At 54.7% G+C, this 26914-nt stretch overlaps 10 protein-coding genes across 10 annotated transcripts; 4 read left to right on the top strand and 6 right to left on the bottom strand.

Annotated features, from left to right (window-relative positions):
• Positions 1 to 109: 109 nt before the first annotated feature.
• On the top strand, positions 110 to 2566 carry V2A60_003760 (ankyrin repeat-containing domain protein; the record flags this gene model as incomplete). Its single annotated transcript, XM_083255087.1, has 2 exons — positions 110 to 894; positions 1789 to 2566. The coding sequence occupies 2 exons, from the start codon at positions 110 to 112 to the stop codon at positions 2564 to 2566; spliced, it is 1563 nt and encodes a 520-aa protein (XP_083111213.1).
• A 355-nt stretch (positions 2567 to 2921) lies between these two features.
• V2A60_003759 (uncharacterized protein) lies at positions 2922 to 3719 on the bottom strand (the record flags this gene model as incomplete). Its single annotated transcript, XM_083255086.1, has 1 exon — positions 2922 to 3719. The coding sequence occupies one exon, from the start codon at positions 3717 to 3719 to the stop codon at positions 2922 to 2924; it is 798 nt and encodes a 265-aa protein (XP_083111212.1).
• A 197-nt stretch (positions 3720 to 3916) lies between these two features.
• V2A60_003758 (uncharacterized protein) lies at positions 3917 to 4597 on the bottom strand (the record flags this gene model as incomplete). Its single annotated transcript, XM_083255085.1, has 3 exons — positions 3917 to 4117; positions 4168 to 4280; positions 4351 to 4597. 3 exons carry the CDS (start codon positions 4595 to 4597, stop codon positions 3917 to 3919), a joined length of 561 nt encoding a protein of 186 aa, XP_083111211.1.
• Positions 4598 to 9143: 4546 nt separating this feature from the next.
• On the top strand, positions 9144 to 11131 carry V2A60_003757 (sugar porter family MFS transporter; the record flags this gene model as incomplete). The annotated part of the gene is made up of 2 exons (XM_083255084.1): positions 9144 to 9646; positions 9745 to 11131. The coding sequence occupies 2 exons, from the start codon at positions 9144 to 9146 to the stop codon at positions 11129 to 11131; spliced, it is 1890 nt and encodes a 629-aa protein (XP_083111210.1).
• A 646-nt stretch (positions 11132 to 11777) lies between these two features.
• On the bottom strand, positions 11778 to 15985 carry V2A60_003756 (P-loop containing nucleoside triphosphate hydrolase protein; the record flags this gene model as incomplete). The annotated part of the gene is made up of 2 exons (XM_083255083.1): positions 11778 to 14123; positions 14174 to 15985. The coding sequence occupies 2 exons, from the start codon at positions 15983 to 15985 to the stop codon at positions 11778 to 11780; spliced, it is 4158 nt and encodes a 1385-aa protein (XP_083111209.1).
• Positions 15986 to 17544: 1559 nt separating this feature from the next.
• On the bottom strand, positions 17545 to 18183 carry V2A60_003755 (uncharacterized protein; the record flags this gene model as incomplete). Its single annotated transcript, XM_083255082.1, has 1 exon — positions 17545 to 18183. One exon carries the CDS (start codon positions 18181 to 18183, stop codon positions 17545 to 17547), a length of 639 nt encoding a protein of 212 aa, XP_083111208.1.
• Positions 18184 to 18529: 346 nt separating this feature from the next.
• On the bottom strand, positions 18530 to 20122 carry V2A60_003754 (allantoinase; the record flags this gene model as incomplete). The annotated part of the gene is made up of 2 exons (XM_083255081.1): positions 18530 to 19549; positions 19622 to 20122. The coding sequence occupies 2 exons, from the start codon at positions 20120 to 20122 to the stop codon at positions 18530 to 18532; spliced, it is 1521 nt and encodes a 506-aa protein (XP_083111207.1).
• A 1136-nt stretch (positions 20123 to 21258) lies between these two features.
• On the bottom strand, positions 21259 to 22657 carry V2A60_003753 (trans-hexaprenyltranstransferase; the record flags this gene model as incomplete). The annotated part of the gene is made up of 2 exons (XM_083255080.1): positions 21259 to 21420; positions 21476 to 22657. The coding sequence occupies 2 exons, from the start codon at positions 22655 to 22657 to the stop codon at positions 21259 to 21261; spliced, it is 1344 nt and encodes a 447-aa protein (XP_083111206.1).
• Positions 22658 to 23247: 590 nt separating this feature from the next.
• Positions 23248 to 24125, top strand: V2A60_003752 (endoplasmic reticulum-based factor for assembly of V-ATPase-domain-containing protein; the record flags this gene model as incomplete). The annotated part of the gene is made up of 2 exons (XM_083255079.1): positions 23248 to 23481; positions 23550 to 24125. The coding sequence occupies 2 exons, from the start codon at positions 23248 to 23250 to the stop codon at positions 24123 to 24125; spliced, it is 810 nt and encodes a 269-aa protein (XP_083111205.1).
• Positions 24126 to 24661: 536 nt separating this feature from the next.
• On the top strand, positions 24662 to 25539 carry V2A60_003751 (C2H2-type zinc finger protein; the record flags this gene model as incomplete). Its single annotated transcript, XM_083255078.1, has 2 exons — positions 24662 to 24699; positions 24759 to 25539. 2 exons carry the CDS (start codon positions 24662 to 24664, stop codon positions 25537 to 25539), a joined length of 819 nt encoding a protein of 272 aa, XP_083111204.1.
• Between the last annotated feature and the right edge of the window lie 1375 nt (positions 25540 to 26914).

Genomic DNA, 26914 nt, shown 5'->3' with positions numbered 1-26914 from the left:
CTAAGATTCTCTACAAGGGTTACTCTCATCTCCGCCAAGCCGTACCAAGCAGAAGAGAAAAGAAACAAACAAACAAAACAAAAAAATTCCGCAGGCCCCTTTCATCGCCATGTACTTTGCCTCCGCTTCCACCCTCGCCTTCCTTGCCGGCGCCGCCCTGGCCGCTCCCAGCGGTATTGCGCGGGACATTGACATCAACGCCGTCATCCCGCCCGTCGTGCCGGTCAACACGCGGGGCGCCGACGCCGACCTCATCGCCAAGCTCATGACGAGCCCGACGGCGCTCGATCGCTCCAAGCTGCTCGACCGGCCGGGCGACTGGGTCTTTGACTTCAAGGACGTCAACGCGGCGGGCCGCTCCGAGGCCAAGGGCCGGGGCGGCCTCTCCATCGCCGCCACGGCCAAGACGTTCCCCGCGCTCATCGGCAACGGCGCGTCCATGACGGTCGCCTTCCTCGGCCCGTGCGGCATGAACACGGCCCACGTCCACCCGCGCGCCACCGAGCTCAACGTCGTCGTCCAGGGCCGCCTCGTGACCAACTTTGTGCTCGAGAACGGCGCCGCGCCCGTCGCCAACACCATGAGCACCTTTCAGATGGCCGTCTTCCCCCAGGGCGCCATCCACCAAGAGTTCAACCCGGACTGCACCGACGCCGTCTTCGTCGCCGCCTTTCCCGACGCCGACGCCGGCGTCAGCCAGGTCGCGCAGAACTTCTTCAGCCTGCGACCGGACGTGGTGGGCGCGACCCTGGGCGGCGCGCAGACGCTCAACGGAAAGGACATTGAGACCTTTCGCCATGCCATCCCCGACAACATTGCCCTGGGCATCGATGCGTGCCTGAACAAGTGCGGCATTCAGCGCAATGCGAAGCGTGACTTGAGCGAGCTGTTTGAGTGATGACGATGACGATGATGATGATGATGATGCAGCGCTCCGTATTTTCTTGTTTCTCTTCTTTTGTACATAGTGGAATCATAATGATTATAAGAACATATCACTGATTTTGCCGCAAGGACAAATGCAGCTGTGACAGTTGACCGCGACCCTGTAGTTTGGCACGTCTAGAGCGTCTGGTACGTAAAAGTAATAAATCAATATCAGCTCAGAAATTGTCCCGGCCGTCGGCTATTGTCTCACCTGCTGCGTTTGAGGATGAGTAGTCAGGCCACCTTGAAGTCTGCCGCCACGGCAAAGGCGACGCGCGCAGTCTCGTGGTGGACGCCACCATTGTCAAGTATAATAAACGGAATGAGTAAAGTCTCCGAGTCCGGCTAGGCAGGCTACCAGAGACGTATCTTCTCGGCTTTGCCAGGTCTGATGTTCGATTGTTCTTTGGTTGCGCAGGCTGAGCATACCGACTGCGAATTTTTGGCTGTTGATTGACGTGTGCAATCGCTTGTCGTTGTCGTTGCTGTCATGGCGTGAGTTTCCTGACACCCGAGAATTGTGGGCACAAGGCTGTTTTTTTTTTCAGATCTCCTTTCTGAAATTTCCAGAAGTCATTGATTTGGACAAGACAGATTCGTCCGTTGTAGCTTCTCGGCGCACCAAAAGTTCAAAGCAGACGTTGTTGAGTGGGGTGTTTGGTGCCATTGCATCGTGGCATCCACACTCAGTCGCGTCACTCCATCCGCACCCAACTACATAGACCTTGCTGGCGAGGCTCTCCAAGTTCCCCGTTGCACCTCTGCCGCGGCCGATTCTAACATGACAAGCCATTCAATATGTACACTCAAGCTGTCCAGCCTCTCTACCCGCCCGCTTCGCAAAGCTAACAGTCCCGCCAGGATTGACCCCGCGATCCGCCTACGACGCGCCATCCACGCCGGCGACGCCCTGCTCGTCAAGCGCATCCTCAAGTCCCACCCGCGGCTCGTGCACAACCCCGACACGTCGGCGGCCGGGCTCTCCAACTCGAACCTGCACCTGGCCGCGTCGCTCGGCCACCGCGCGACGTGCGAGGCGCTGCTCGCCGCCGGCCACGAGGACCCGACGCCGGCCCTCAACGAGAAGCACCAGACGGCGCTGATGCTGGCCGCCGCCGCCGGCCACAGCGAGGTGGTGCACCTGCTGTGCGAGAGCGACCCGCGCTCCGTGCTGCGCCGCGACGGCCGCGGCCGCGACGCCATCATGGACGCCAGCGCCGGCGGCCACGACACCGTCCTGCAGCTGCTCCTGACCTACGCGCCCGGCGGCCCCGTCGAGGCCGTCCAGAGGGCCGACGCCGAGGGCAACACGGCGCTGCACTTTGCCAGCGGCAACGGGAGCCTGCTGTGCCTGCGCACGCTGCTGGCCGCGGGCGCCGACGCCGAGCGCCGCAACGTCTGGAACTGGACCGCCACGGCCTACAGTGCGACTGTCCAGGCCGAGGTCTACCTCAAAGGTCTGGTCTCGGAGGCAGGGAGACGGCAAAAGGCAACTGTGGAGAAGCAGCAGCAGCAGCAGCAGCAACAGCAACAGAAACAGCAGCAGCAGCAGCAGCAGCAGCAGCAGCAGATCTCGCCGCGGAAGATTGGCCTGGGCATGGTGAGAGTTGTGCCGGATGACAGCGATGATGATGAGTAACAAAATAACTTGCATTGCACTTTAAAGGGGAAGCGCAGCGATATTTGACTTGATTGAGTTTTATTTCCAATGGTTTTTCAGCATCGTGGGCTCCAAACCCGGGCTTCTGTGCTGTGATTTAAGCAAATTTCATCATATTTGTAGATCAATTACCAGCTAAAGAGCAACCTTTTTTTCTCGTCGACTGTCGCACGCCATTCATGGGCAGTAAATCCAAACAAGGCAGACAAATATCAAGACATCTAACGTCATTTTGGAAACCTTTTCCAAACACCATTCAAAGGCAAAGTTGAGCTTGTGCCATCGAACAAACTCTCTTTGCGACAACATAGAGGCCTCCTACTTACTCATGTCTTTAATCCTTGCAAAACCACAGACACACAATCGGCTTCTCATGGGCGTTGCCCGTCCTCGTCATGTCCCAACCGACGTCCTTGATCGTCTTCTTCATCATGTCTCTGTCGTCGCCGCTGATGGCCAGTCCCTTGTACCACTTGCCGCTGCCGCCGCCAATGACCTCGAAGCACTTGTTCTTCTTGGCGACGGGGTTCGTGCAGCCGAAGCCCTTGAGCAGCTCCGCCATGGTGGTGGTGCAGGGGATGTGCGTCGCCTTGAAGGGGATCTGCGCCGTGGGCGGGAGCTGCCAGGGCGGGGTGCTCGTCTTGAAGATGTGCGCCTTGGTGTGCTCGGCGGGGAAGAAGTAGTTGTAGCCGGGCTCGCAGCCCACGCCGCCGGAACTGTTGGTCATTTGCGCCGCCGGCATGCCGGGGTCGATGACGGGGTAGGGCTGCGGCTGCCGCGGGAGCACGTTGCCCGTGCCGTTGGGCTGGTAGGAAAACGTCTGCTGCGTGCAGAAGCCTACCGAGGGCACCTGCTGCTGGATGGGTGCCGCCATCATGGGTATCGGCATGCCGCCGCCGCCGCCGGCGGCTTGTGGGTAAAAGGTCGGAGCTGCCATGTAACCACCACCGTAAGCAGCCATGCCTGGATAGCCTGCGCACTGGGGAACCATACCAAAATTGTAACCCGGACCGCCCATGTACGGGATGTAGGCCTGCCCTTGGGCCGGCATCGGGCCGGCGCCCTGAGGCGCAAAATTGGGACGGCCGCCGTGGTTGTCACGGCCGGTGACGGGATTCCAACCTCCAGACATTGGCGTTTTGCGGGAGGACGGTTCGAGAATGAGACTGGTACGGTGCGAGAGTCAATTCGACTGCCAAGTATTGACCCAGCGGCGCTCTTGTGGGTTGAAAGACGTGTACCAGTGGCCGGAGCCGGGGGGGCAGCTGGTCGGAGCGAAGTGTTGGGTTGAGCCAAAGGTGCTTGCAGCGTGAATGGCGCGATTCTGTGTTATATAGGGTCGATATTGTAGGCTCGTGTGATGGACCGGAAGGACTTGATGGTGGGCGTGGTCTTGATACTGTGATTGCGGATGGTGGACGTGGTTTGCTGCAGGGAGATGCTGCAGGTGATACTGTGCAACAGGCGCACGATGCTGTTGATGGTGTAAGGGGTACTGCTGATATCCGTTTTGTGTATAGTTGATGTTCCCTATGTATCATGTAAGCGACAATTCTTTGGGCTATTCCGAGTCGGAAAACCATACCAAAGTATCCAACAGATGCTGCAGAAGCAGTCTCGTCGGCTCGCGTGCGATCCTGTTGGAGCTGCGGAATGGACTCGCGACGCTCCTCTCGAGGGAAGTGGACGATCTCTATGACATTTGTTAGGACAAAACATCAAAATGAAAGGGCTCAGCCCCGAGCAGAAAGATGAGGACGCACCTTGACCCGTAGCAAAGCTTGTTCGGTTTCTCGGCACAATCTTGTAGAGGAGGACGCGCCGGCTCCAGACGGGCTGCCCGCGATCGTTGTAAAACGCAGCCGTGACGCGGGAAAAGAAGCAGAGCGGGATGCCCCGGCCGGTGGCGATGCGCAGGCACGAGACGATGCGGAACGTGCAGGCGGACAGCGGCAGGACACCTGGCGCGAAGGATATGGTCTGGACGCGAATGTGTTCTCGGATCCGCATAAGGGCGGCACAAAACCCTTGCCTCGAAACACGAGAAGCGGGGATCAGAGGCAAGGAATCTGACCGGATGAGGAGGGCAAACAAATTCCAGCACGAGAAGCGAAAGTCGTGCAACGGACAAGCTGGCTGCAAAAAAGAAAAAGATGGTGTGAGGAGTAGCATCTTGCAAAACGTCTGTGGCAGGGCAGCAAGGACCCCCCCTTTAATACTTGTGCATCTGTATTCGTGATTCATCTATGCCGATTGGCAGACGCGAGGCGTCTGGTGATTCATAGTATATGGTTGCGTCCGGGTCGCTATGACGAGGTGCCCGAGAGAGACCGGGTAGAGCGGCGGTGGGCAGCCGGCGTGTGTGACGGGAGAGAGGCGGCGACAGCGGTGAACGATTAGCCATGATGGGTGATGCACAGAAACCGCCTGGAAAGAATGGAAGACGACCGATGAAGACAATACAGATGCGCGCTCTCGATTTCGAACTTGACAGGAAGACCTGACGCTTTGGTGTGTGTGTGTGTGTGCGTGTGTGTAAATCTCGCTCCTGAATCTGAGCGCGATCACAAAGGAATGTGTTTCTATATCTTTGGTATTGTTGTATTTTCGTCAAAGATTTGACGAAATGATGTTTACTCTACCAGTTTACCGAGATTTGAATTGATCTCATCCAAAGGCTCTGATCACAAATGCATCCATCATCACAGGCGTGACATCAGCTACGTTTACAACATCAGTTATGAGGAGAAGTAGACTCTCCGAGTCAGCCCAAGCAACTGAATGGCTAGGATACCGGTGTCCGGCTGGGAATTGAAGGCACACACAAGCTACCAACTACCCGCCAAGAGACTAGTTCCTGCAAAACTATAAACATTGGCAAAGGATTCATGCCAAGATTTGTTTAATATATTTGTAAATACAATATGAATAATCATGATGGTTTCTTTCCGTCTTGGCTTCGCGTGACCAATGTGCGGTAAACTCCAGCGTGGCATGTCGCAAAAGACAAGCCCCAACTCGTATCCCTATTGCCCAGCCTGGCGCCTCCGTACGGTGATCTGGCATCTTAGAAACGGCTGATCTCAGAAGAAGATCTAGTCAATTGATATTCAGAGTGTTTGCGTAGCTGCGTTTCCTTTCTGCTTGAAAGTTGAGGGTGCACTGCATGTCCTCAAAATCGATGGGCACATTGAAACGGATGATGCGTGCTGGTTTTGTGGCGACTGCTGAGCCATTAGACTCGAAGAAATCACTCATAAATTCATTGATCACTTTGTTTTACAAGATATTTACAAAATCGACCGAATGGCTTCACCCATGAATGGGCCAGAACGGCCCTTACATTGCGTGGTGGGACGGTGTACGACAACCGACAAGAGGTGAAGTGGACATCGGAGGCGACGCTGGGCAAACCGAAGAGATGGTGTGAGCGATTTTGTCTTTTTTGACCGTCATTGAAACCATAAAATGAACCTCTAGACCGCATATGCATGGATGAAGCGCGGACTGCGGAACTGCCGTTGTGCCACGTCAAACGCCATCTGCTGTTGGTCAAAGCACCATGTCGATTTGGGGATGAGCCATCACAGCCCAGAATAGGCAGCAACATTATGAAATAGAGTTGGCGCGAAATACCCAAGACTGACCCGCCAGTGGCAGACGTTGAGATGGCTGTTTGAGGCTCGGACCGTCGCCCTGCAGTTGGGTATCAGCCACGAGACTGGAGACGCAGCTTGGAACGGTGAAAGTGCCATGCTGAATTATTGCCATATACAAGATACAAAGAGGCCATTATAGACCCGACGAATTTTTTTTGACAGACCTACTTGTTTTGTTAATGAATCTTGAGGGCTTTCATGACGAGCGCCGATTGTCTTGAATGTGAGACCTCATGTAGAGCGAAGCCGGATGCGGCATTGCCAAGTTTGGAAAGCCGGAACTGGCAGTCTCGCATTGAGCATGCCAGAGGGCGGAGCGGCCGACACTGGATACAATCAGTTGAGCGAGACCGCAGCGATAGATTTGCCTGGGCCATGACCTGAAAAAGGCTGCGTCTTCGGCTTTCTGCGGGAGCGCTGTGGCGTTGACCCGTCAACTAACTACATGGCTGGCTTGCACATAAAACTAACTCTGCAACGGAAATCAACGGCTTGCGTCCTCGGGCCTGAGATCAACATGAGGAGCCAGTAGTTCCTGGAAAGTGGCGCGCCTGTCAAGACCCAGAGCTCTCGGCTCTTTACTATCGATCCATTGAACATGCTAGTTGGCTAGTTATTAGCAGTTGGCAGCGCCAGGGGCGTGAAGTGGATTATATGAAGGAGACAATTGAACCACTTTTCATCAGGCAGCAGAATAACGAGCGAATGAACGGACGTCTCTCCATTCTCCCCGTGGGGTACGGCGCATGATGAGCACGGGGTATTGCCGACCGCTAATGAACCCCCGACTGCCGGCTGTACGAAAGCAAGGAGTTTTTTAGCGAAAGTGTATAACCCCAAGCCTGGATGATCGGCTGTTAAGCTCCGGTGATGCGCATTGTTGTAAGTTCGCGCGGCATAGCGTATGGTTGAGACGTCCAACGGCCGAGGCAGAGAAGCAGTACAGTGCACGATGCAAGTTATAATCATAGCAAACCCTAGTTAATTGGTTGACGGCTTCAGGAACCAGAAGCCCATCAGCGGTTCAAAGGTGCCATGTTCGATTTTTTTCCCATGTGGGACAGGTGAGGCACGGGACATCTTGGCAACCAGCCGATCCGGACCCCATCGCGCCCTTTTTCATCCAGTCAACGATGTAATAATTCTGTTGCCTGAAAATGGAGCCAACAGACGCCACTTCTGCTGACTGTTTCTATAACAAGTGGGACGCGATGCAGGGCTAGTCGACTCTACAGAGATGGTGGCGTGGTGGCGTGGTGGCGTGCAGTCGGTTCCGTCACAAAAAGTCAAGAGGTTTGGGGGTTTTTTTTGGAGGCGAGGTAACCAAGGTGGCAAAAAAAAAAAAAAGGCATAATTGGGATAAATTGGGATAAATTGGGGGCTCGAGTGATTTGCTGAAATGCAAGCAGCTGAGACGAGATGGCGAGATGGAAAAAGAAAAGGTGTCTTGCGGTGTTGTTCCGGGAACAATGGTCTGGAATGTCGTCATTGCGGTGATTTCCATTCTGGGGAGCCGCAGGGCGCACCGCCGGTTGCAGAGTGACTCGGTGGCTTTTTTTTTTTTTTTTTTTTGGCACAATCCACACCTCGTGCAATACCGATTCTCATGGGGATAAAAACAGGCTGACAGGTACCTAACTACCTGAACTTGCGCTATTTCAGAGTCACGCTGCTCAAATATGGGCAATTCGGACCGTCCCACGGGGTACTGACAAGGCGGCGAGCTGGGTGAGACAATCGATCCCCATTCACACTGCACAATAAAGCCGACCATGGGATCTGTTCAACGTATCGGGCACGCTTGCATGTACCGAGTATGAAAGCAATGCTTTTGCCGTCGCTTACATCTTGGCGGTGTACCAGGATGGTGAGCAGGGTCATCCTTATTGCCCCCTCTCCCACTCAATAGAACAAAAGGGCTAAACATGACGTCGCATTCTCGGGCCACCAGACAAGGTTATGGAGATGGGCGAGGCTTCGAACCATGTGCTCCCCAGATTTCCTAATGCGGTAACTCATCAACAAGCTGTGTAAAAAAACAAAAACACAGAGTCTCTCTTCAGCTCCCTCTTGCCATTCATCCATACCTGTCGAAGAGTGCGTCTTTCATAGATGAGAGGTATAAATAGATCTTTCGCTTACGGTAATTCGAGCACAAACAAGCAAAAAGGCGAACCAACAAAATTATAATAGTCTCACTGTCAGTGTTGATCGCTCGGGCTCCCCGGCCATTCCACTCCGGCGCCGCCATGCGGAAAGCCCCCCTCCCTTCCCCCGCGCAGCGCCGCAACAATTGAAACTAATTTACTAATCTGTACGGAGTAGTCGAGTGGTGACCAAAACTCCAGAGGGCCCAGACCGAGTAGCAAAATAAGGCTCCGCTACTCCAGGGCCGGCGCCGCGTCGCTTCGTGGTATAACCCCCCCCCACTGGCATGCACATTTGGCCGCACTGGGCAAGGGGGAGGCCAAAAGCGCTGAGATGGTTTCCTGAAAAAACTAACCTGTTTCCATGTAGCCTTGTCCTTGTTTTAGCCTGGTACAGCGTAGTCTTGGCGTTGTGCTTTGTCTATCCGCAACCATAAATCTCCATTCTCGACACGGATCCTGGGGTCGAGTGACCGTATAATCCGTACTCCATCCTCACTCCCACATTTTTCCATTTATACTTTAGACATTCCCCCGCTGTTGATCATGGAAAATCCTTTTAAACTATTCTTCTTGTTCTAGACATTCTATCCTAGCGACCCTTGTGTGTGCCCTTGTCACATCCATTTTGGGGCCTCTTGCTTCCTTCTCCCCCTCCCCTCTACTTGGGGATATACACTCTTGTGCTCACGCACAAAGAGACAAACGCTTTCCCACTCTCCTCACGAGCTCAGAAAGCTCCACACAAAAATGTCCGACGACATCAGCAAAGCCGCCGTCGCGGACATGTATGCCGAAAAGGGCACCACCCACGCCGAGGAGGTCGTCGTCGAGCGTAATCTCGAGGCGCGCATACGCAACCCCCTCGAGGGCATCCCCCGCGACGAGCTCATGCGCAACGTCGAGGAGTTTGCCCGCGCGCGCGGCCTCTCGGAGCACATCTCGGTGCTGCGCAAGGGCGCGCTCGTCGCGCAGGACCCGACCGACCTCGACCGGATCGACGGCGCCGAGACGCTGACGGCCGCCGAGAGGGCCGTCCTGGAGCGCGAGCGGTCCAACAGGTGGGCCATGCCCGCGCGCCTGTTCTGGACCATTGCCATGTGCTCCATCGGCGCCGCCGTCCAGGGCTGGGACCAGACCGGCGCCAACGGCGCCACCATCTTCTTCCCCAGCTACTACGGCATCGGCGGCGACAGCGCCCGGGAGCAGATCCTCGTCGGTCTCATCAATGCCGCTCCTTATATCGGTAGCGCGTAAGTGTCACCCCCCTCTTTCCGTCTTGCCCTCCTGCCGTTCATGTCGCGCGACCAGAAAGTGCGCTGCTAACACGAACCTCGTATGCGTTGGGCAGCTTCATCGGGTGCTGGCTCTCCGACCCGCTCAACAACTACTTTGGCCGCCGCGGCACCATCTGGTTCTCGGCGCACTTTTGCATCTGGCCCGTCATCGGCTCCGCCTTCTGCCACACGTGGGAGCAGCAGCTCGCCTGCCGGCTGCTCATGGGCATCGGCATGGGGGCCAAGGCCTCGACGGTGCCCATCTACGCGGCCGAGAACGCGCCCACGTCCATCCGCGGCGCCCTCGTCATGTCGTGGCAGATGTGGACCGCCTTTGGCATCATGCTCGGCACCGCCTTCAACCTCGCCGTCTTCCACGTGCCGCACATCAACTGGCGCCTCATGCTCGGCGCCCCCTTCATCCCCGCCGTCCCGCTCCTCGTCGGCATCTACCTGTGCCCCGAGTCGCCGCGCTGGTACATGAAGAAGGGCCGCTTCGCCGACGCGTGGAGGGCCATGTCGGTGCTGCGCTTCGACGAGATCCAGGTCGCCCGCGACGTCTTCTACATTGGCACGCAGCTCGAGATGGAGGAGCGCCTCGCGAGCAGGGCCAGCTTCGTCGGCCGCTTCACGCAGCTCTTTACCGTCCCGCGCGTGCGCCGCGCCAACCTTGCCGCCTTCACCACCATGCTGGCCCAGCAAATGTGCGGCATCAACATCATCGCCTTTTACTCAACCTCCATCTTCAAGGAGTCCGGCCTTACCGAGTTCAAGGCCATGATCGGCTCCTTTGGGTTCGGCCTGGTCAACTGGCTCTTTGCGTTTCCCGCCTTCTGGACCATTGATACCTTTGGCCGCCGTAGCCTGCTGCTCTTCACCTTTCCCCAGATGTTCTGGACCCTACTCGCAGCTGGGCTCTGTACCCTTATCGACAAGGACATGGGCGACGTCCGTACCGGTCTCGTCTGCCTCTTCGTCTTCCTCTTTGCCGCGTTTTACTCACCAGGAGAAGGCCCAGTGCCCTTCACATATTCAAGCGAGGTGTATCCCCTTCAGAATCGCGAAATGGGCATGGGCTTCGCCGTGGCTACATGTCTCTTCTGGGCCGCCGTTCTCGGCACGTCGTTCCCCTTTCTGCTCCATGAGGCGAAGCCCGTCGGCGCCTTTGGCGTCTACGCCGGCTTCAACGTCGTCGCGTTTGTACTCATCTTCTTATTCGTCCCCGAGACCATGCAGCGCTCCCTCGAGGAACTCGACTGGATCTTTGCAGTTCCCGTCCGCAAGTTTGCCCACTACCAGGTCACCGTCGAGTTGCCCTGGTTCTTCAAGCGCTATGTGCTGTTCCAGAAAAACGCCACCAAGCCTCCTCTATATCACTTCGAAACCGTAGACCAGACCAGGCTGGACGGTCGCAACACAGCACATCTGACTAGCTCGGACGATGAGAAGCGCTCCTACTAGATTGATCATCATGATTCGCTTGTTCTTGGTTGTTGGATTGTTTTCGTCACTTGATACCTTATTATCTGCACATATATTAGGTCGGTTATGACCAAATCGAATGTTCCGTACAAATATACGTTAGGAAATTGGGGAGCATTGCTATTTGCGCGTGGAGGATCTCTACTACTACACGAGGTACCTATTTAAATATGAGAATCACATACAAATTGAAGAATCTTCCTACGGCATCAGAAAGTCTCTGAAAGCAAGCCTCCTGAGGAGCCTATATATGGGAACCTTGACCTGTTGAAATGGGGTTGCGCTATTTTGAATTATATGTGTCTCAAAAACTTTAACAAACTTTGATTAACAAATAATGGTTGCTTTTCGGAGGTTGTTTTCAAGTACATGTCTTAATGTAATAACACGTCGACTTGAACAATTCCGCATGGCCTCGTGCAAATGAGAATCCCCAAATGTAAACATTACATATAGAATTCCCCGCGTTTTCTTTCCGCAGAGACGCCAGAATATCTCGGAGCTTCATGATATTCAAAAACATGATATACTATGTAAGCATAGGGCATATATGCAAGAATTCGAGTCGGGCGTGTGAGCGCGCGCTGGGGTGTTGAAAAAAAAAGAAGCGTCGCAACGCCAGCCATCACATCTCTACCCTCTTCTTGTCCTTCCAGCGAGCCCTAGTCACTCTCAGCAGCGCCCACGCGATCAGTCTATAAATCACCACGCACGCTAGGAGACAGTAAGCATTTACGTTGGGATCCACGTCAAAGTTGTACAGATCAAGCACCTGCTCGCCTGAGGTGATGGGACACGACCCGTCAGGCAGCGTCTGCTCGCCTGTGCAGTGAAACTCGACGCCGCGCATCGCGTACGGTGCCATGGCGCGCGTAGCGTAGCGAATCGGGGACAGGTAGTTGACGGCGTTGAACGCCTCGGGCATGTTGATGGACAGGACGCCGGCCATGCCGTTGGCGACGGAGAGGAAGACGCCCATGATGTTGACGGCGAAGCCCGTGTGCGCAAACAGCGTGTTGAACATGATGCCGAGGCTCTCGCCGCACGACACGACGCCGAAGCAGCCGAAAAATGTGGCAAAGTAGAGCGACGCCGTCTCGGGGTTGCGCACCGCAAAGGTGGAGAAAAGCCCGTAGATGAGGCAGCTGAGGACTTCAAAGGGCAGTTCGAGGATTGTGTACGACAAGAGGAACGCGTCGACGCCGTACACGCCGTCGTCGTCCTCGCGGTAAAAGACGTCGCGCTCTGCGGGGTACACGGCCACGTTCTGCAGCATGCCGACAAAATAGAAAGCTCCGACCTGCTGCACGTAGCCCATGCGATTCTGCACGGAAAAGTAGTCGTGCTTGAACGGCGCGAAGAAGAGGGTGAAGACACCGGCCAGGCCGGCCACTTGCATCGTGCGCGCGAGAATGAGCTCCGGCTGGCGGCGGGTGTTGATGATGGCGCGGCGGAGAAGAAGAGGGAGGGCTTTGACAAGCGATGTGCGCTTACGCACAAGAGCTCCGAGTTCCGCCGGTGTAGAAAGGTTGGCCCGGTTGAAAGAGCGGCGAGGCGCCGTTGCGAAAGTACCTTGAGCCTCGGTGGCATCCTTGTCTCTGTGTGATGCTGGCTGCGCCTTTTCGATAGACTCTCCTTTGGCCGCATCAATCTGGATGCCAGCAGTTTGAACATTTTGTTTTCCACTTGGTTCGTCGGTCTCCTCATGAATTGGCGACAGTCGCGGCTCCTGAACAGCATTGGCACTTGGGTCGAGATCTTTGTCCCAACTTTCGATCAGCTTCTTTACCCGCTCACGGCTTTCAGCCTCGACCTGTTCTTGTTGCAAGTCGACGGTAATCATGTCCAGTGCAAAGTCGGCCGGATTGGTATTCTTTGGGCACTCATACCCGTGCCTGCCAAAATATCCGAGCATGTCTTTGCCAGCACCTGCATATACCGGGTGACCGCCACGAGACAGTAGTAAAACGTTGCCAAAATGCCTAAACAGATCAGATCGCGCTTGGTGGATAGTGAGAATCAGTGTACGTCCCTCATTTGCGAGACCTTGCAGCACTTCCATGATTGAACTGGCTGTGAAGGCATCCAAGCCAGAAGTAGGCTCATCGAGAAGCAACACGCGCGGGTCCGTCAGGACCTGAACAGCGATGCTAGCACGCCGCTTCTCACCACCAGATATACCCTTGATCATGTCATTTCCTACTAGATTGTTTGCGCAGTCCTTCAGACCCATCTTGAGCAGCACTTCTTCCGCTCGACGATATTTCTCTTCTGTACTCATAAATGACGGTAGGCGCAGACCGGCCGCAAATCGGAGCGTTTCTCGTACAGTAAGAGACGGCAGAAGTGCGTCGTCATCTTGGCAGACATATGAGCAGACAGAGCGGATAACAGAGTCCGAGGGAACCGCCTCATTGAATGTTAGTTTACCAGATGGTCGATACTTGGTGCCTACAGAATTTCGAAGCCTCAGTGCCATCGCGTTGAGAAGTGATGTTTTCCCACTGCCGGAAGGACCCATTATTACGTTCAAAGTACCAGCTTGGAAGGTCGTCGTGATAGGATTGACGATCAGACGTCTCGGAAGAGATTTGCCAGTGGCCGCCTTCTTGTCCAAGGCCAGCGCAAATTTGTATAGGCCAACATCGATAGCCCTGATTTCGCCAATTGAACGTGCCGTCATCTTTTCTTTGCCGGCAGACAAATCAGTATCCGTTGTTCGAGCTCGAGCAATTGTCATCTCCACCTTGAGAAATGTGAGGCCGATTGTGGATAACAGTAAGAAGAATGCAATGAACGAGGCAAGCGCAACAATCGGTCTTGTAATCCAATTGGTAGGAAAACCTAGCGACTTCATGATATATCTTCCAGTATACTGCTCGCAGGCAGGGTTATCTCTGCCGCCAGAATACGGGCAGTCGTAGAAGCTTCCTTGGAACTCGTTTGCGCAATAAGCACTGAAGGCATAAAACTATCCACAAGCGTTAGCTGTGATTCATCGCGACTTGATTCAAGACATACATTGTACGCCGCCCATTTAATCCACCTGACATAAACTGGAATACTGCTGGATTGCACAAACATGCCGCATGCTATGCTCTGAATAGTGTAGACCAGGTTGGCCATCAGGCTTGCTCCAGGAAAGTGTCGAACTGCCGTTACACACGCCATGGCACACGTCACCGAAACATATTGGTTGAGCAGAGTTATGGCGAAGAAGGTGAAGAACTTGCCCACATCACGGTCGAATCCTGACATAAAGTACATGAACACGGAGAAAATGAATGGAACTGGTATATCCTCAGTGGGCATTCGCGCAATTCGGCGAGACAAGATGAATGGGAGAGGGTCAACGCAATTTTCGGAGTTCTCGCGGTCAAAGGTGGGCATATCGATGGTGAGCCTGTATACCTCGAACAGTAGGATCAGGTAGCCTTGCAAGCCAGCAGTAATGTAAAGCCCACCTTGACGAGACCTGATGCCAGCTTGGTCGCGACCGACATTCCAAAACATGTAGCCTGTGATTGCGCCAAGCAGGACGGCCTCGAGAATGGCAGCCGTCATGCCCATCGGGTCGCGATAGGTGACTTTAAAAGTTCGACTGGTCAGAACCCGCAGCTGGCGCAAGAACCCAGCCCTCTCCTCGTGTCCATGTGAACAGATGCGATGGTGGCGGCGATGCGGTTGACTGACTACGCCACCCATGGGTAGAAATACCTTTTCGCTCTCATGACCCCAATTTCGCTTCAAGTTTTCGACGCGCAGGCTGCTCTCCGTCTCCAACTCTGGGGTGCGATTATCAATGGCGGCAATGTCAATGACGAACTCGGCCGGGTTGACAAACGCCGGAATGGGAAAGCCTTGGGTTTCAAACCAAGGTATGCACTCGGATGCGCAACCGGAATATACAGGGCTCCCTCTGGTCAAGATAATGATATTATCAAACAAATTCCAAATTTCCGAACGAGGCTGGTGAATGGTGGTAATGATTGTGCGACCCTTTTTGGCCAAGGTTTTCAAGGTCCGAACAAGTTGATATGCACTCGTAGCGTCCAGTCCAGTAGTCGGCTCGTCGAGGAAGAGGACGGACGGGTTTGCAAGGAGCTGAACGCCGATGCTGACGCGACGCTTTTCGCCGCCCGAGCATCCGCGGTGCTGTGAGTTTCCGATTCTCGTCTCTGCGCATTCCTTGAGGCCCAGTTCGCGTATGACCTCCTCTACAATACGCCATCGGTCTTTGCGCACCATACTCGACGGCAGACGAAGATCCGCTGCGTACCGTAGAGTCTCACGCACGGTCAAAGTCGGGAGTAGAATATCTTGCTGCATGACATAGGCATGACGCACGTTTTGCACGCCAGTCTCGCCGTTGAAGGTGACGGTTCCTTCCTGGTGCAGGCGCGAGCTGACCATGCGCTCTGCCATGGTGTTGAGCAGCGTCGTCTTTCCTGAGCCGCTGCCGCCAATGATCGCTGTTAGACTGCCGGGGACCAAGTCGGCATTGACGGAATGGAGAAGAGTCTTCATTTCGGGATCAGTTTTGAAGTTCGAACGAAATAGACTGGGATAAGTGGAAGGAGCGAGCCAGGACGGAGCGGTATTGACGGACACCTCGAGATCACGGATCTGTACTTGGACGCTGGCAACATCATCGAGGGAAAGCTGACCCGCGCCGGACAGCGAGAAGTGTCGCGTAGCATTCTCTTTTTTCTGATTACTGTTCTGTTCCATGGAAGTAGCGATAGAGCTTGCTCTATCTGTTCTGTCGCTTTCGCCGCCAAATTCCACAGGAACTGCCGGCACCTGAGCCTTTTTCTCACCGTGAGAAGCCATGGACTCAGGTAGAGAGTGCTCAAAGTCGTTTGAAACGAAAGCGATGGTGAGCTAGGGCGAGGTGGAAAGGCACCTTTTTGAAAAGCTTCGACAATCGATCTACACCACTGTAGTGTGCTACATACCCGATATGCATCTAAGACATTGGCTGTCGATTGTAAACGAAGCCGAGACAATGTAGATCTTCTGTCGGGCGGTGTAGAGAGCAAAGGAGGCGCGAGGAAGGTTTCGATCTCGTCCTGGATCAACAGGCGGGGCGTGCCATATCAAGTCACGAAGGCTTGCAGTAACAGCACAGCATGTATGACATTCACGACTGCTAGTTGAATTGTGAAGTTTCGAGTTTGGTAGATTGGGGGAGGAGGGTCTGGCAGGTCTGGAGGCGGGCTTCTTACTCCACCAAAGGCGCCGGCGTGGAGCGTAGAAGCTGGAGGTGGGGAGGCGGAGGGGCGTCGGAGGCTTTAAATGGTGGCTTGACAGGGCCGAATTGGCGCTGTAATTCTCAGACAGGGTATAATGATTTGGGCCCTCCAATTCACCTGTAGCATTTTATGCGATTGAGGAATATAAAGGCGGAAAGGAGCGCAGTTAAAGGCGAGGTGCCCCAGATGACAGCTCGTGGCCACCGGCCAGTGTCGACCTCGAAGCTACCCCAAGCTTTCAATGACATTGTTCCGTCGGCAAAACTGGGTCTTGGCCTTAAATTGTCGATACGCGTATTCTCCGTATGGTAAACAATGAAAGTAGCCAGACAGCATTCAGACAGCTACAGCCCAATGCAATCAAGCCGGGCCAACGTTCCGACCGTCGGCAACACCCAAAGTCCGGCACTTCCGCGTGCTCAAGGCTCTATGCTGGTACACAGGGAGGGCACCAGGCTACCAAACTCATATGCTGAAGAGATTACTGCGCAGCCATCAAATGGGCGCCACGTGGGGTAAGGCTAGGGTCGTGGCGCCAAGTAGGCCGACCTCGTGGCGTCCCAAATGGGTGAACCATTGCGCTTTTGGAGGGTGTGCGGCCACCCTCTTTCGTCGCGGCCTAAAAGTAGGAGAGCGAAAATCAGGCCATTGCTGCATAATCTCTCAAAAAGAGACAATCTTGTATATAAAAGGAAAAACGCATCCATGAGACCTTCGTTTCTGCAGGGAGGGTCGATCATGCTCGCTCGCTGCATATACCTGCGCAAGGTACGGCATGAACTTTTTTTTTTCTTTTTGGGCATCGCCACATCCTGCTGCTGGGTTGAAACAAGCATCACAAGGCACAAATACACACCAATTGTTTGCCGCTAGTTCATCAATATCGCGGCTCCAAGACACTTGTTTCATTCTTCTATGCAAAGGTGTTGCCCGATCCAAGCTCTTCTGACGTTGGTGTTTCACTCATCGAGTAAAGGCCGTCACCGTCTTGGTCGCAGGATCAATACATAATCAACATACGCAAAATAAAGCCATTGCGTTTCGATCAATGACGTAAATCCAGTCGGTCACATCGTTTTCGTAGCCATCTGTCGCATCTCCGCGCTCGCCCGCTCTCCCCTTCCCCCGCGGCAAATCTCACTTGAGGTCCTCAATCGGGTCGATCGGACCCTCATCGTCATCTCCGTAGTCCGACTCGTCGTCGTCCGGGTGGCCGTGAAGGATCCCGGACGCCATGTCCGCGACCAGACTCCACTCAAACGCAAACGGCGGCTCCGACTCGACCGAGTCGAAGAAGTTGATGACGTTGGGCGACGACGGGTCGAACCAGAGCTCCGCCTCGGCCGGGAGGGCCTGCCCGTTGTCCGCGAAGCCGTAGCCCTCAAAGTGCTTCTGCCGCTGCGCCAGCAGCCACGGGTGCGCCTGCTGCACGTACTCGCGGATCGTGATGTGCTCCGCCCCCGGGGCCGCCCTCACGTCGAGGCTCGCCGCCGTCCCCGCGACCGCCTCGCTCGCGTCTCCGTCGACGCCCAGGTACGTCGCCTCCTCGATGCGCAGCGTGAGCCGCGCGGTCGGCGGGTCGCTGCACGGCGCGCCGCCAATCTCGTGCAGTGTGCCGTCGGCCGCCTGCAGCGGTCGCTGCGCGGAATCGGCGTCCTCGGGGTTGTCGAGCACCTGCACGCAAGCCAGCGCTGCTGGGCCGTCGGCGATTTGCCAACGCAGGCGCAGGAATTCGATGGAGGGCTGGACCTCGTCCACGTCGCTGCTGTCGGCCATTGGTAGTGATGTTGCTATGCAGGTGAGAATACAGGATAAAATTTGTGTCGCTGGTGAGCAGTTGCGATTTCCTATTAGGTGTTTCTAGCCCAGCAACAAGTTTTTTTTACGCGCGCGCCGCACAACAAAGTCGGTGGAGTGGCGTCGTTTGCAGTGGAACAACATCGTCAGCCAGCAGAGATGGGGAAGGTGAAAATCTAAAGCACCTTGAACCCGAATATCAAGGATTAGCTATGCGTAAAGTCTATACTATTTATATGATTTAATTTTTTTCTTCCTCTCATATGGCATCTATACTTTAAACGAAAATATCGCAACTCTTACACGTAATGCACCACCATCCTCGTTACGTTCTCTTCTCGGTAATGGTCTTGCCCACGGGCTTTTCCGTGACCAAGCCATCCTTGCCCGCGCCGTGCTCAAAGATTTTCGTACCACGCAGCCATGTCTCCTTGACGCGGCCCGTAAACTCGTGGCCCTCCCACGGCGAGCAGCGGTTCTTCCAGCGCATGTCGCCCTGCGAGAACGTCCACAGCTCTTGGTCGTCAAAAACGCAAATGTCAGCGTCCAGGCCAGCTCGGAGCGCACCCTTGCGGTGCTCGAGCCCGACCTGCTCGGCCGTCGCCTGACAGCAGAGACGTACCATGTCGACTAGGGTGGGCACTGCGACCGGCGAGGAAGCGGAAGCGGCCGCGGCCGCGCGAGCTTTGGCAGATGAGTGGAAGATGGGCAGGCCGAGTCCGACGGACGAGATACCACCCCAGGCGGCGAAGAAGTCACCACGCGCATCACCATTCTTCTGCTTCTCAGACTTTGCACTGTCGACAGCCTCCTTTTGCAGGTGGGGAGGCAGGAGCTTCAGCTCGGGCGTGCACGGCGAGTGGTCCGAGACAACGGTCGTGATGCACGAGTCGGCGGCGACGAGCTCCGCCCACAGGCCGTCGCGGTTCTTGCCCTCGCGGATCGGCGGGCAGCACTTGTGCCGCGTGTCGCCCTTTTCAATCTCTTCCGACGAGAGGCCCAGGTAGTGGAAGCACGTCTCGGCGGTGATGTGGGTGCCCTTGGCGCGCGCGTCCTTGAGAAGCGGAATCACCTGCGTGGCGGAGAGGTGGACGATGTGGAGGTGCAACCGCGGCGCGAGGTGTGCGAGCGAGAGGATCTCCTCGACGGCGCACGTCTCGAACGAGGGCGGGCGCGAGTCAAGGAAGGACTGGTAGGCGGTGGCGTCGGCGCTGGTCGCGTCGACTTTTGGCGCGCCCTCGTGCGGCACCATTTCGGCGTGGAACATGAGCGTCGTGGGCGAGTCTTTGAGCGTCTCCATGGCGAGGGCGACGTCTTTTCCAGTCACGGCGGGGAATTCGTCGACCTAGTATTCACTGTTTAGAAACGGGTACACGAGGCGCAGGACTCGGAAACCCTTGCGAGTGCTTGTACTTACACCAGATGCAATCAGGAAGCCCTTGAAGCCGCGGACACCAGCCTCGACGAGAGGCTTCAGCTCATGGGCATTGCCGGGAATGACGCCGCCGTAGAAGCCGACGTCCACCCAGCACTGCCCTTCGCTTGCCGCCAGCTTCTCCTTGAAGCCTTGAATCGTGGTGGTGGGTGGGATCGCGTTCAGCGGCATGTCAATGACGGTCGTCACGCCGCCGCTGGCCGCCGCCCGCGTGCCCGTCCAGAAGCCCTCCCACTCGGTGCGGCCCGGCTCGTTCAGGTGAACGTGGGCGTCGACCAGGCCCGGGAGCAGCACCTTGGGGGAGTGGTCAATGTAGGTGGCGTCGCTGGGGAAGTCGCTTCTTGGCAGGACCCTAGGCTCGACCGAGACAATCTTGCCGGTGGCTGGAGAAATGGCAATTGTCGCTGGAGACTCCGCGAGCGATCCGTCGAGACCGGGGAGAACCGCCCGCGAGGACACAATTATCGTGAGAGGACCTGACATGTTTTGCACCGTGTGTTTGTCTCTTGCTCCTTGATCTCGGCAATGTTGAAGATGGTGGGGGCGGGGTAGTAGCTGCTCTCGGAAGATTGATTGTGATGGTCTGTCTGCCTTGTAGAGAAGCCTGAGCCTGTATTTAGGAGAGGGCTCTGCCAGTGTATTGACTCCCAAATTCTCAGAAGAAAATAAAAACAAAGAAAAAGGCTATGCTCGTGTCAATGAGGGAAAACGAATTGGGCTGCGCATCGGTTTTTAGTAAGTTTAGAGAAGGCGGTTCGGCTTGGGGAAATGTGGCGCCGTCGGCCGGTGCCGGTTGGCCTAGCTTGGCTGGAGGCTCGGCGCGCCGGGTGTCTGTGAGGAACAACCAGCGGCCAGGGCATATCTACGTGTCGGCCGTTATGACCTGAATTGCTCGTTTCCTATAGATGTGTATTATTATTTTTTCAACGTCATGATTCATTGATCAGCCGGAGACTGGCGGAAAGAGAAATTTTCCATGCGCCGAGAACGTCTCCTGACACATCGTGCAGCACTTCACCTACAAGTGCATTGTCGGACTTGGCCGCCAACCGAACAAGTGACACCTCATTGCTCAATAGCCAAGTGGGCCAGAGTGAAGTGGCAGCCTCTCTCAAAGAAAAACGAAACAAAGAAAAAAGGAAACGCAGACCAATCCAACCTGCTCTAGATCCGAAGCAATGTCATCAGCGGTCTGTTGCATGCGGCTTCACATTCAAGTTGGTGGGTGCTTGCAAGGGTCTTCCAGAAACGCCCCATGTACCTGATATTTCAAGTCGTCTAAACAAAATGCCTAGATTAAACAAAAAGAGCTGAGTCTCATGGCAATCCCTGCCCTTTGGCAGAAAAGGCCTCATTTTTCCTGGCTTTTCAAAGCATCCAACCCAAAGCGGCGCCCTGCATCTGCATATGTGCAATCATACATACCCCTTCCCCCTTGCAAAAAGATCAACTCTAATGGCAACAGTTTCGTACATATTCTCCTCTCTATCCGTCAAGCCGTTTTCTAGTTACAGTGTGGAAAATAAAATGCTATTTGTACATGGCGAGTAGAGCGTACAAGGGCCAAGACATGTCGTTGTCGCCTCTATTAGTCGTTTTCAAAAGTGAGTGTTTTGCGTTTATTTCTTGCGCTTGACCGTCTTTTCGGCCATTTCGATGAGACCATCTTTGGCTTCACTATCTGGAAAGTGCGCAATTGCAGCAATGGCCTTTTCGGAGTAGTCGTGTGCCAGGGCGCGCGTCTGCTCGATGCCGTCACTTTGAAGGACCAGGTCACGGGCCTGCGAGAGATTAGTCAATGGTTCAAAGGAGCGAGGGTCGGTTAGGATCACGTACGCGCTGGACATCACCCTCCTTCTCAAACTTGCGTCCGACAAGGGCGCCAAGCTCGGGGTTCTCCTTCCAAGCAAAGAGAAGTGGCGCGGTGGCAAGGCCAAGCTCAAGATCAGCACCCGCGGGCTTGCCGAGGTCCTTGTCTGAACGAGTGTAATCGAGCATGTCGTCAACTAGCTGGAATGCCAGTCCAAGATTTCGGCCGTAGGAATAGGCAGCATCGACGGTGGCAACGTCAGTGTTGCCGAGCAGAGCAGCGGCACGGCAAGACTTGGAGATGAGACTCGCCGTCTTCAGATACGTTTTTTGGAGGTAGTAGCTGAGGGTTTCCTCGGACCATTTCGGGTTGCGCTCATCCCGCTCAGTGTTCTTCAGCTGCATGAACTCGCCTTCTACAAGATTGGCAATGACGGTAGCCAGGAGCTCAACAACTTCGGCGTTGCGCAGCCGGGCCAGGGCGACGGAGGCTCTGCCAAGTAAAAAGTCTCCGGCAAGCACGGCCATCTTGTTGCCGAACTCGAGGTTGGCAGATGGAGAGCCACGGCGCGCCTCAGAGTGGTCAATGACATCGTCGTGAAGTAGGGAAGCGGTATGGATGAGCTCGGCAATCTCGGCTAGGCGTCTCTGACTGGGAAGAATATCCAGTTCGGGGTTGGCCATGTCAGCCTCCGGGGCCGTCAACGGCAGCGCCGATGGGTTGAAGTCACCGAGAATCTGGCCAGGCGATATTGAAGAATCGATGCCACGTGCGGTCTGCGGGCTGTCGCTGTGCGGGTTCTTGGGGCAAAGGTGCGTGGCCCTGCTCATCAGCAGGACAATCAAGGGCCGGACATGTTTGCCCTCAGCTTGGGTATAGTATTTTGCGACTCGGTCGAGAGAAGGGTGGCCAGAGCCTAGAAGCTTGCGAATATTCCCTGTGAGAAACTTCATCTCCTTGGCGACTGTCCGAAGGGGGTCGATGGCCATGGTATCCTTGCCGGCCTTTTTGACAACGTTTCCCACGACATTAGAGGCAACCTGCACCGCCGCGGCCCACGCTGAATCTTTTTTCGATGTAGAGTGAATGCTGGCTCGATACACTCGAGATGGCTCCTGTGGCAGTCGGCAGAGCACACAGGGCGATGCTACAGTCCTCCGGGCCGCGGCCTGGGTAAGGGCGGACGAGGATCGTTGACGTAGACTCATCGTAAGAGGAACACAGCTCCCCAAACTCGAGAAAAAAAGGTAAACGAGTACTTCCTGGGATATATGATACTGGTAATTCGGTCTTCCGAGTGCGCCGAAGATCCCGGGAGCTCAATTGGCGGCGCAATGTGATATGATGCTCAAACACTCATGGAGCAAGAACGCCAGCAATTAATTATCGCTGGCCAAACTTTTGCATCCGCTTTCAGGCGCGACGGCGGGTCAATCCGGAGCTCCACTAAGATACTACAAACATGGCCCTTATTGGCCAAAGACCATGAGCACTAGTTCGATAGAGGGAAGCTTTTTTGAGCGCCTTTTCTTATAGTGCAGTTTTGGGATCGATTCTGGGTCCATGTCTGGTGACGGGAGCCTGTGCCGGCTTCCAGTTTTGCCCATGTGGCCGTATGGTGGGTTGAAGGCTGCTGCCTGCAACTCCCGTTCATCGCCTTTATTATTCGCACTTCGTGCGCACGGCCTGCGCATACTTGCTCTCGAATTACATGGCGCAAAAATAACCAAAGAAAAAAAAAGACCTATTCTGTCAATTGACTTGGGATCCCTGCGACACCATATCTACGCTTCCCATCATGGTGCTCCTAACCATGACGCAGTCCGTTGTGGACTGCCTCGCCACCATCGATGTACACACCACGATACCTAGCGAGTCTAGCGATCCATCTCTAATCACTCCCGCAATCGGCAACCCGATATCACATAGCCAAATACTGCAACTCTCGAAGAGCCAAAAGACATTTCGGTTGGAGGAGCTGTTGCGAGGCTCGCAAGTCTACGTGGCGCCGCCCGCACCCAAGCCTGCAAAGGTACTCACAGAGCAAATCACTTTTCTTGTCGCCATCTAGAAGGTAAACTTGCTTACAACAAGCCATAGTCACCTGAATACGTAGCCCTCATGGCCAAGCTTCGCCGAGAGGAGGATGCCCGCGCTTACGAACGAATGATCAACCCTCCCATACCGCTCGAGACCTTCAAAGATCGGTTTCCAGACTCGGCGCGATCGTTTGCTGCTGTGAACAAGCCAACAAGTGACGCAGACCTCGGCGACGATGATGTTACATACAACGAAATACATAGGCAGGTCATGTTGCTGATCAACTTCCTCGTCAGCATCGCCGGCGTAGCTGCAACCCTCTGGATTCTTGGTCGGTGGTGGAGCCTCCCAGCCCGTATATTTCTTACTATGGGTGGAAGTATACTGGTTGCCATCGCCGAAGTCGCGGTATATGGTGGTTACGTGTGGCGCATGGACGAGGCCAAGCGGAAAGGCGACTCTAGGCCAGAGCGAAGAGAGGTTGTGCAGACCTGGGTTGTAGGTAACGGTGAAGATGGCAAGGAGAAGGAGGATATGGCCGTCTTGGTACCTGAAAAAACGGACGGCATTGACCATCAATTAAAGCGAAGGATAGTAAAAAGTGCGGTCGCGGGCTCAAAACCTGCCATTGAATAATATTACTTCTAATATGATCAAGCCCTCAAAAGCTAACATCAGATTGTTATCAAAATGGGGATCTCCTGCCCATTGTCTGCCTACTATCCGCACTTACGGATTATGAACAGACACAAAAGAGATGTACAGATGTTCAGACGTACAGATGTATATTTGTTTTAAAACCCGAGCCGTGCCTAGCACACATACATTACTGGTAACGCGAAATGGTTGCCCTGCAGCCACTACTAGCGCAAACTTATCAAAGTGGTACGCGCTTTCCTGGTGGCGTCGCGTCTTTCGTGTCGCGCGCCGCGTTCTTAAACTGGTGTGGGCCAGCCATTTTCGAGGGAAGCCATCTTTGGAGATGCAGCTCTCGCAAAAGTATTCTTAAATACTCCGTACAATTCTGGATAATCTGCTTTCTGAACTCGATTTCAGTCCTGTTCCGATAATTGTTTCCGAGTTCCATCATCCCATCCTTCCAACTTCGCCCCTCCACCATTGCTTCCACATCATCTCCATCGCCTCTTGCCAGCAAACGGCATTCGTTGACCATGTTAGCCATGGTCAACTCATCACCAGAATACGCCATGTGAGTACTCAGCCAGCCTCCTTATGCCATTCTCCGTGCACAGGACTCATGCCTGCCAGAACAAAGCCAGGTATCAGACCGCTGTCGCGAAAGCGCGACAAGCCTCTACGCACATATGGCAGGCAGCCGACAGCAACGCCAGAGCCTCGGTCAGAGCCTCCGACCAAACGGGCTCGAACAACATATGCAGTCGATGGTGACAAGAATATCAAGCCACTTGGCATTACTGTACCGGAAGATTGTGTGCCTGTTGTCATACCCGTCTTCAGAGCAAGGGAGCGGTCTACCGCGGAGGAAGACGGAGAAAACCAAACAACCTCCAAGCCAGAGCCCAACGTGCCTGCCAAGCGATCGATACTCAATTACTTCAAACCTGTCATGACTCATCTCACGCCAATAAAACCCCCGACGATGAACCGCTTGCCGGATGCGGAACCTGCCGAGATCAAGAAAGCTGAACCAGTATCGAGACGGCGACAGCTGCGAATTCAGTCGAGACCGTCTATTAAACCCGATGATGAGGTTGACAACGCCTCCGGCAACATCCACAAATGCGAGGGAGATGGTGTTCGTAACGCAATTGAGGGAGAACCGCGCCAAAAACGCAAACGACGGCTGGGCGGCGGTTGTTCAGACGGCTCCGAACCCAAACGTCTCAGGCGGAAATCCTGGCCTACAGAGGTGCAAACTACGCTCAACATCTCAAACCAGGCCGCCTTTTCTGAATGCAAAATTTGCGATACAGTGTGGAATCCATTATACCCCGACGACGTCAAATGCCACACAAAACGGCACGCCGCCCACCTAAGGACGAAGAAAAAGACTCGAGATGACTTTTAGCGTAATGATTACTGTTTTGCATTAATTTACACCCCTTTTTGATTTGCTACTCTCCTATGCTATATGGCCATGTCTGGGACCGGGGCGGCAAGTCATTTCTACAGTCTTCTCGGAGGCGAGCTTGCAGACACCGACAAATTCGTGAATCGAGTGATGCAGCAGCATTGTGATTGACAACAGTGATAATTCCATTTCCCTGCGAATGACCATTCCGAATTTCTTCCCTCATTTGCCTCCCTCATTTGCCTCGTTGCCGCCGCTGCCGTCGAGGATGGTGTCCTATGATAGCACTGGGTTGCGCCCGACAAACATGCCGCGTTGCGAGCGTAAGCGACTTTCAAATCTCTCTTGGCGCATGAAGAGAGCATCTCGTTCCGAAATTCAGCTGTTGGTCAGTGGCAGGGTTCCCGCGTCGCTCCTGCCCCCGAAGTGTCGTCGTCCCAGCCCAAGCAGCACCGTGCCACAGATGCGCGAAAGTCGCCTACTCCGGGGGTGGAGATTTATCCTTCGAAGTGGCTAAAAGACATTGGCATTGCAAAAACCAGCATCGACGCAGTCTGCAACTACCCAGGCCGGACCGGAGGCAAGCTCATTAGCTGGAGCAGCAGCGCCCGTGGACAGCGGCAGTGCTCAAGGATGCTGCGTCTGCCACGGGGGATAGAATGTGAGCTCTGAAGTACGAGTGCGTCGTGGTCACAATTATATAGACTGCGTACCCCGCCTTGTTCGTTAGACAGCCACAACTACCGGCGAACCGGCCCGCCACGTCCGGTGGCGAGAACATTCCTTCTGCGCCAGTCAACCCTGGAACCCAGAGGAACGTTGCCGGGTCGCTCGGTGCGTACCGATCTGAGGGCACTGATATCATCGATCGACTGAGGGGTGTTTGCAGAAAAATTCATCAACACTCTCTGATAAGTTACTGCTCCTGATGAAAATACCCTGTGCCCCTCCACTGGCCCAGAAGATTCTAGGTACAAGGGGCTCCCACCAGTCTCCCGAAAAGCAAGAACTTGGCTCTAACAAGATCAAGGGTATGCCAATCTTGTGGGCAGAGTATCAACTTCCATTTTGTTACAAGATCTAGTCTTGTTTCAAATATATGTGTATTTCCTGACCCACGTTGATCAGCTTGGTCGCTATCTGATCTAGGAAAGCAATTGGACAGCTGACCTCGGTCTGTCTGAGCCAAGCAATCGCAGCGTTTGCACGTTCTTACATGGCGATGCCTATGTTTGACTGATTTCATTTTGATGCTTCAAAGCCAAGCGGCACTCGCTGCTGCAACTATTCAATGATTTTGAACCCGTCTTATCCGATTTTCCCGTGCTGGCACTGAACATAGCCGTACGTTGAACTAAGCCAAGGAGGTCTC

Source organism: Cordyceps javanica, chromosome 2 (assembly GCF_051103115.1).
Source record: "Cordyceps javanica chromosome 2, complete sequence".
Lineage (NCBI taxonomy): Eukaryota > Fungi > Ascomycota > Sordariomycetes > Hypocreales > Cordycipitaceae > Cordyceps > Cordyceps javanica.
The sequence above is the reverse complement of the archived record's forward strand: the minus strand, read 5'-3'. Positions and strand labels throughout refer to the sequence as shown.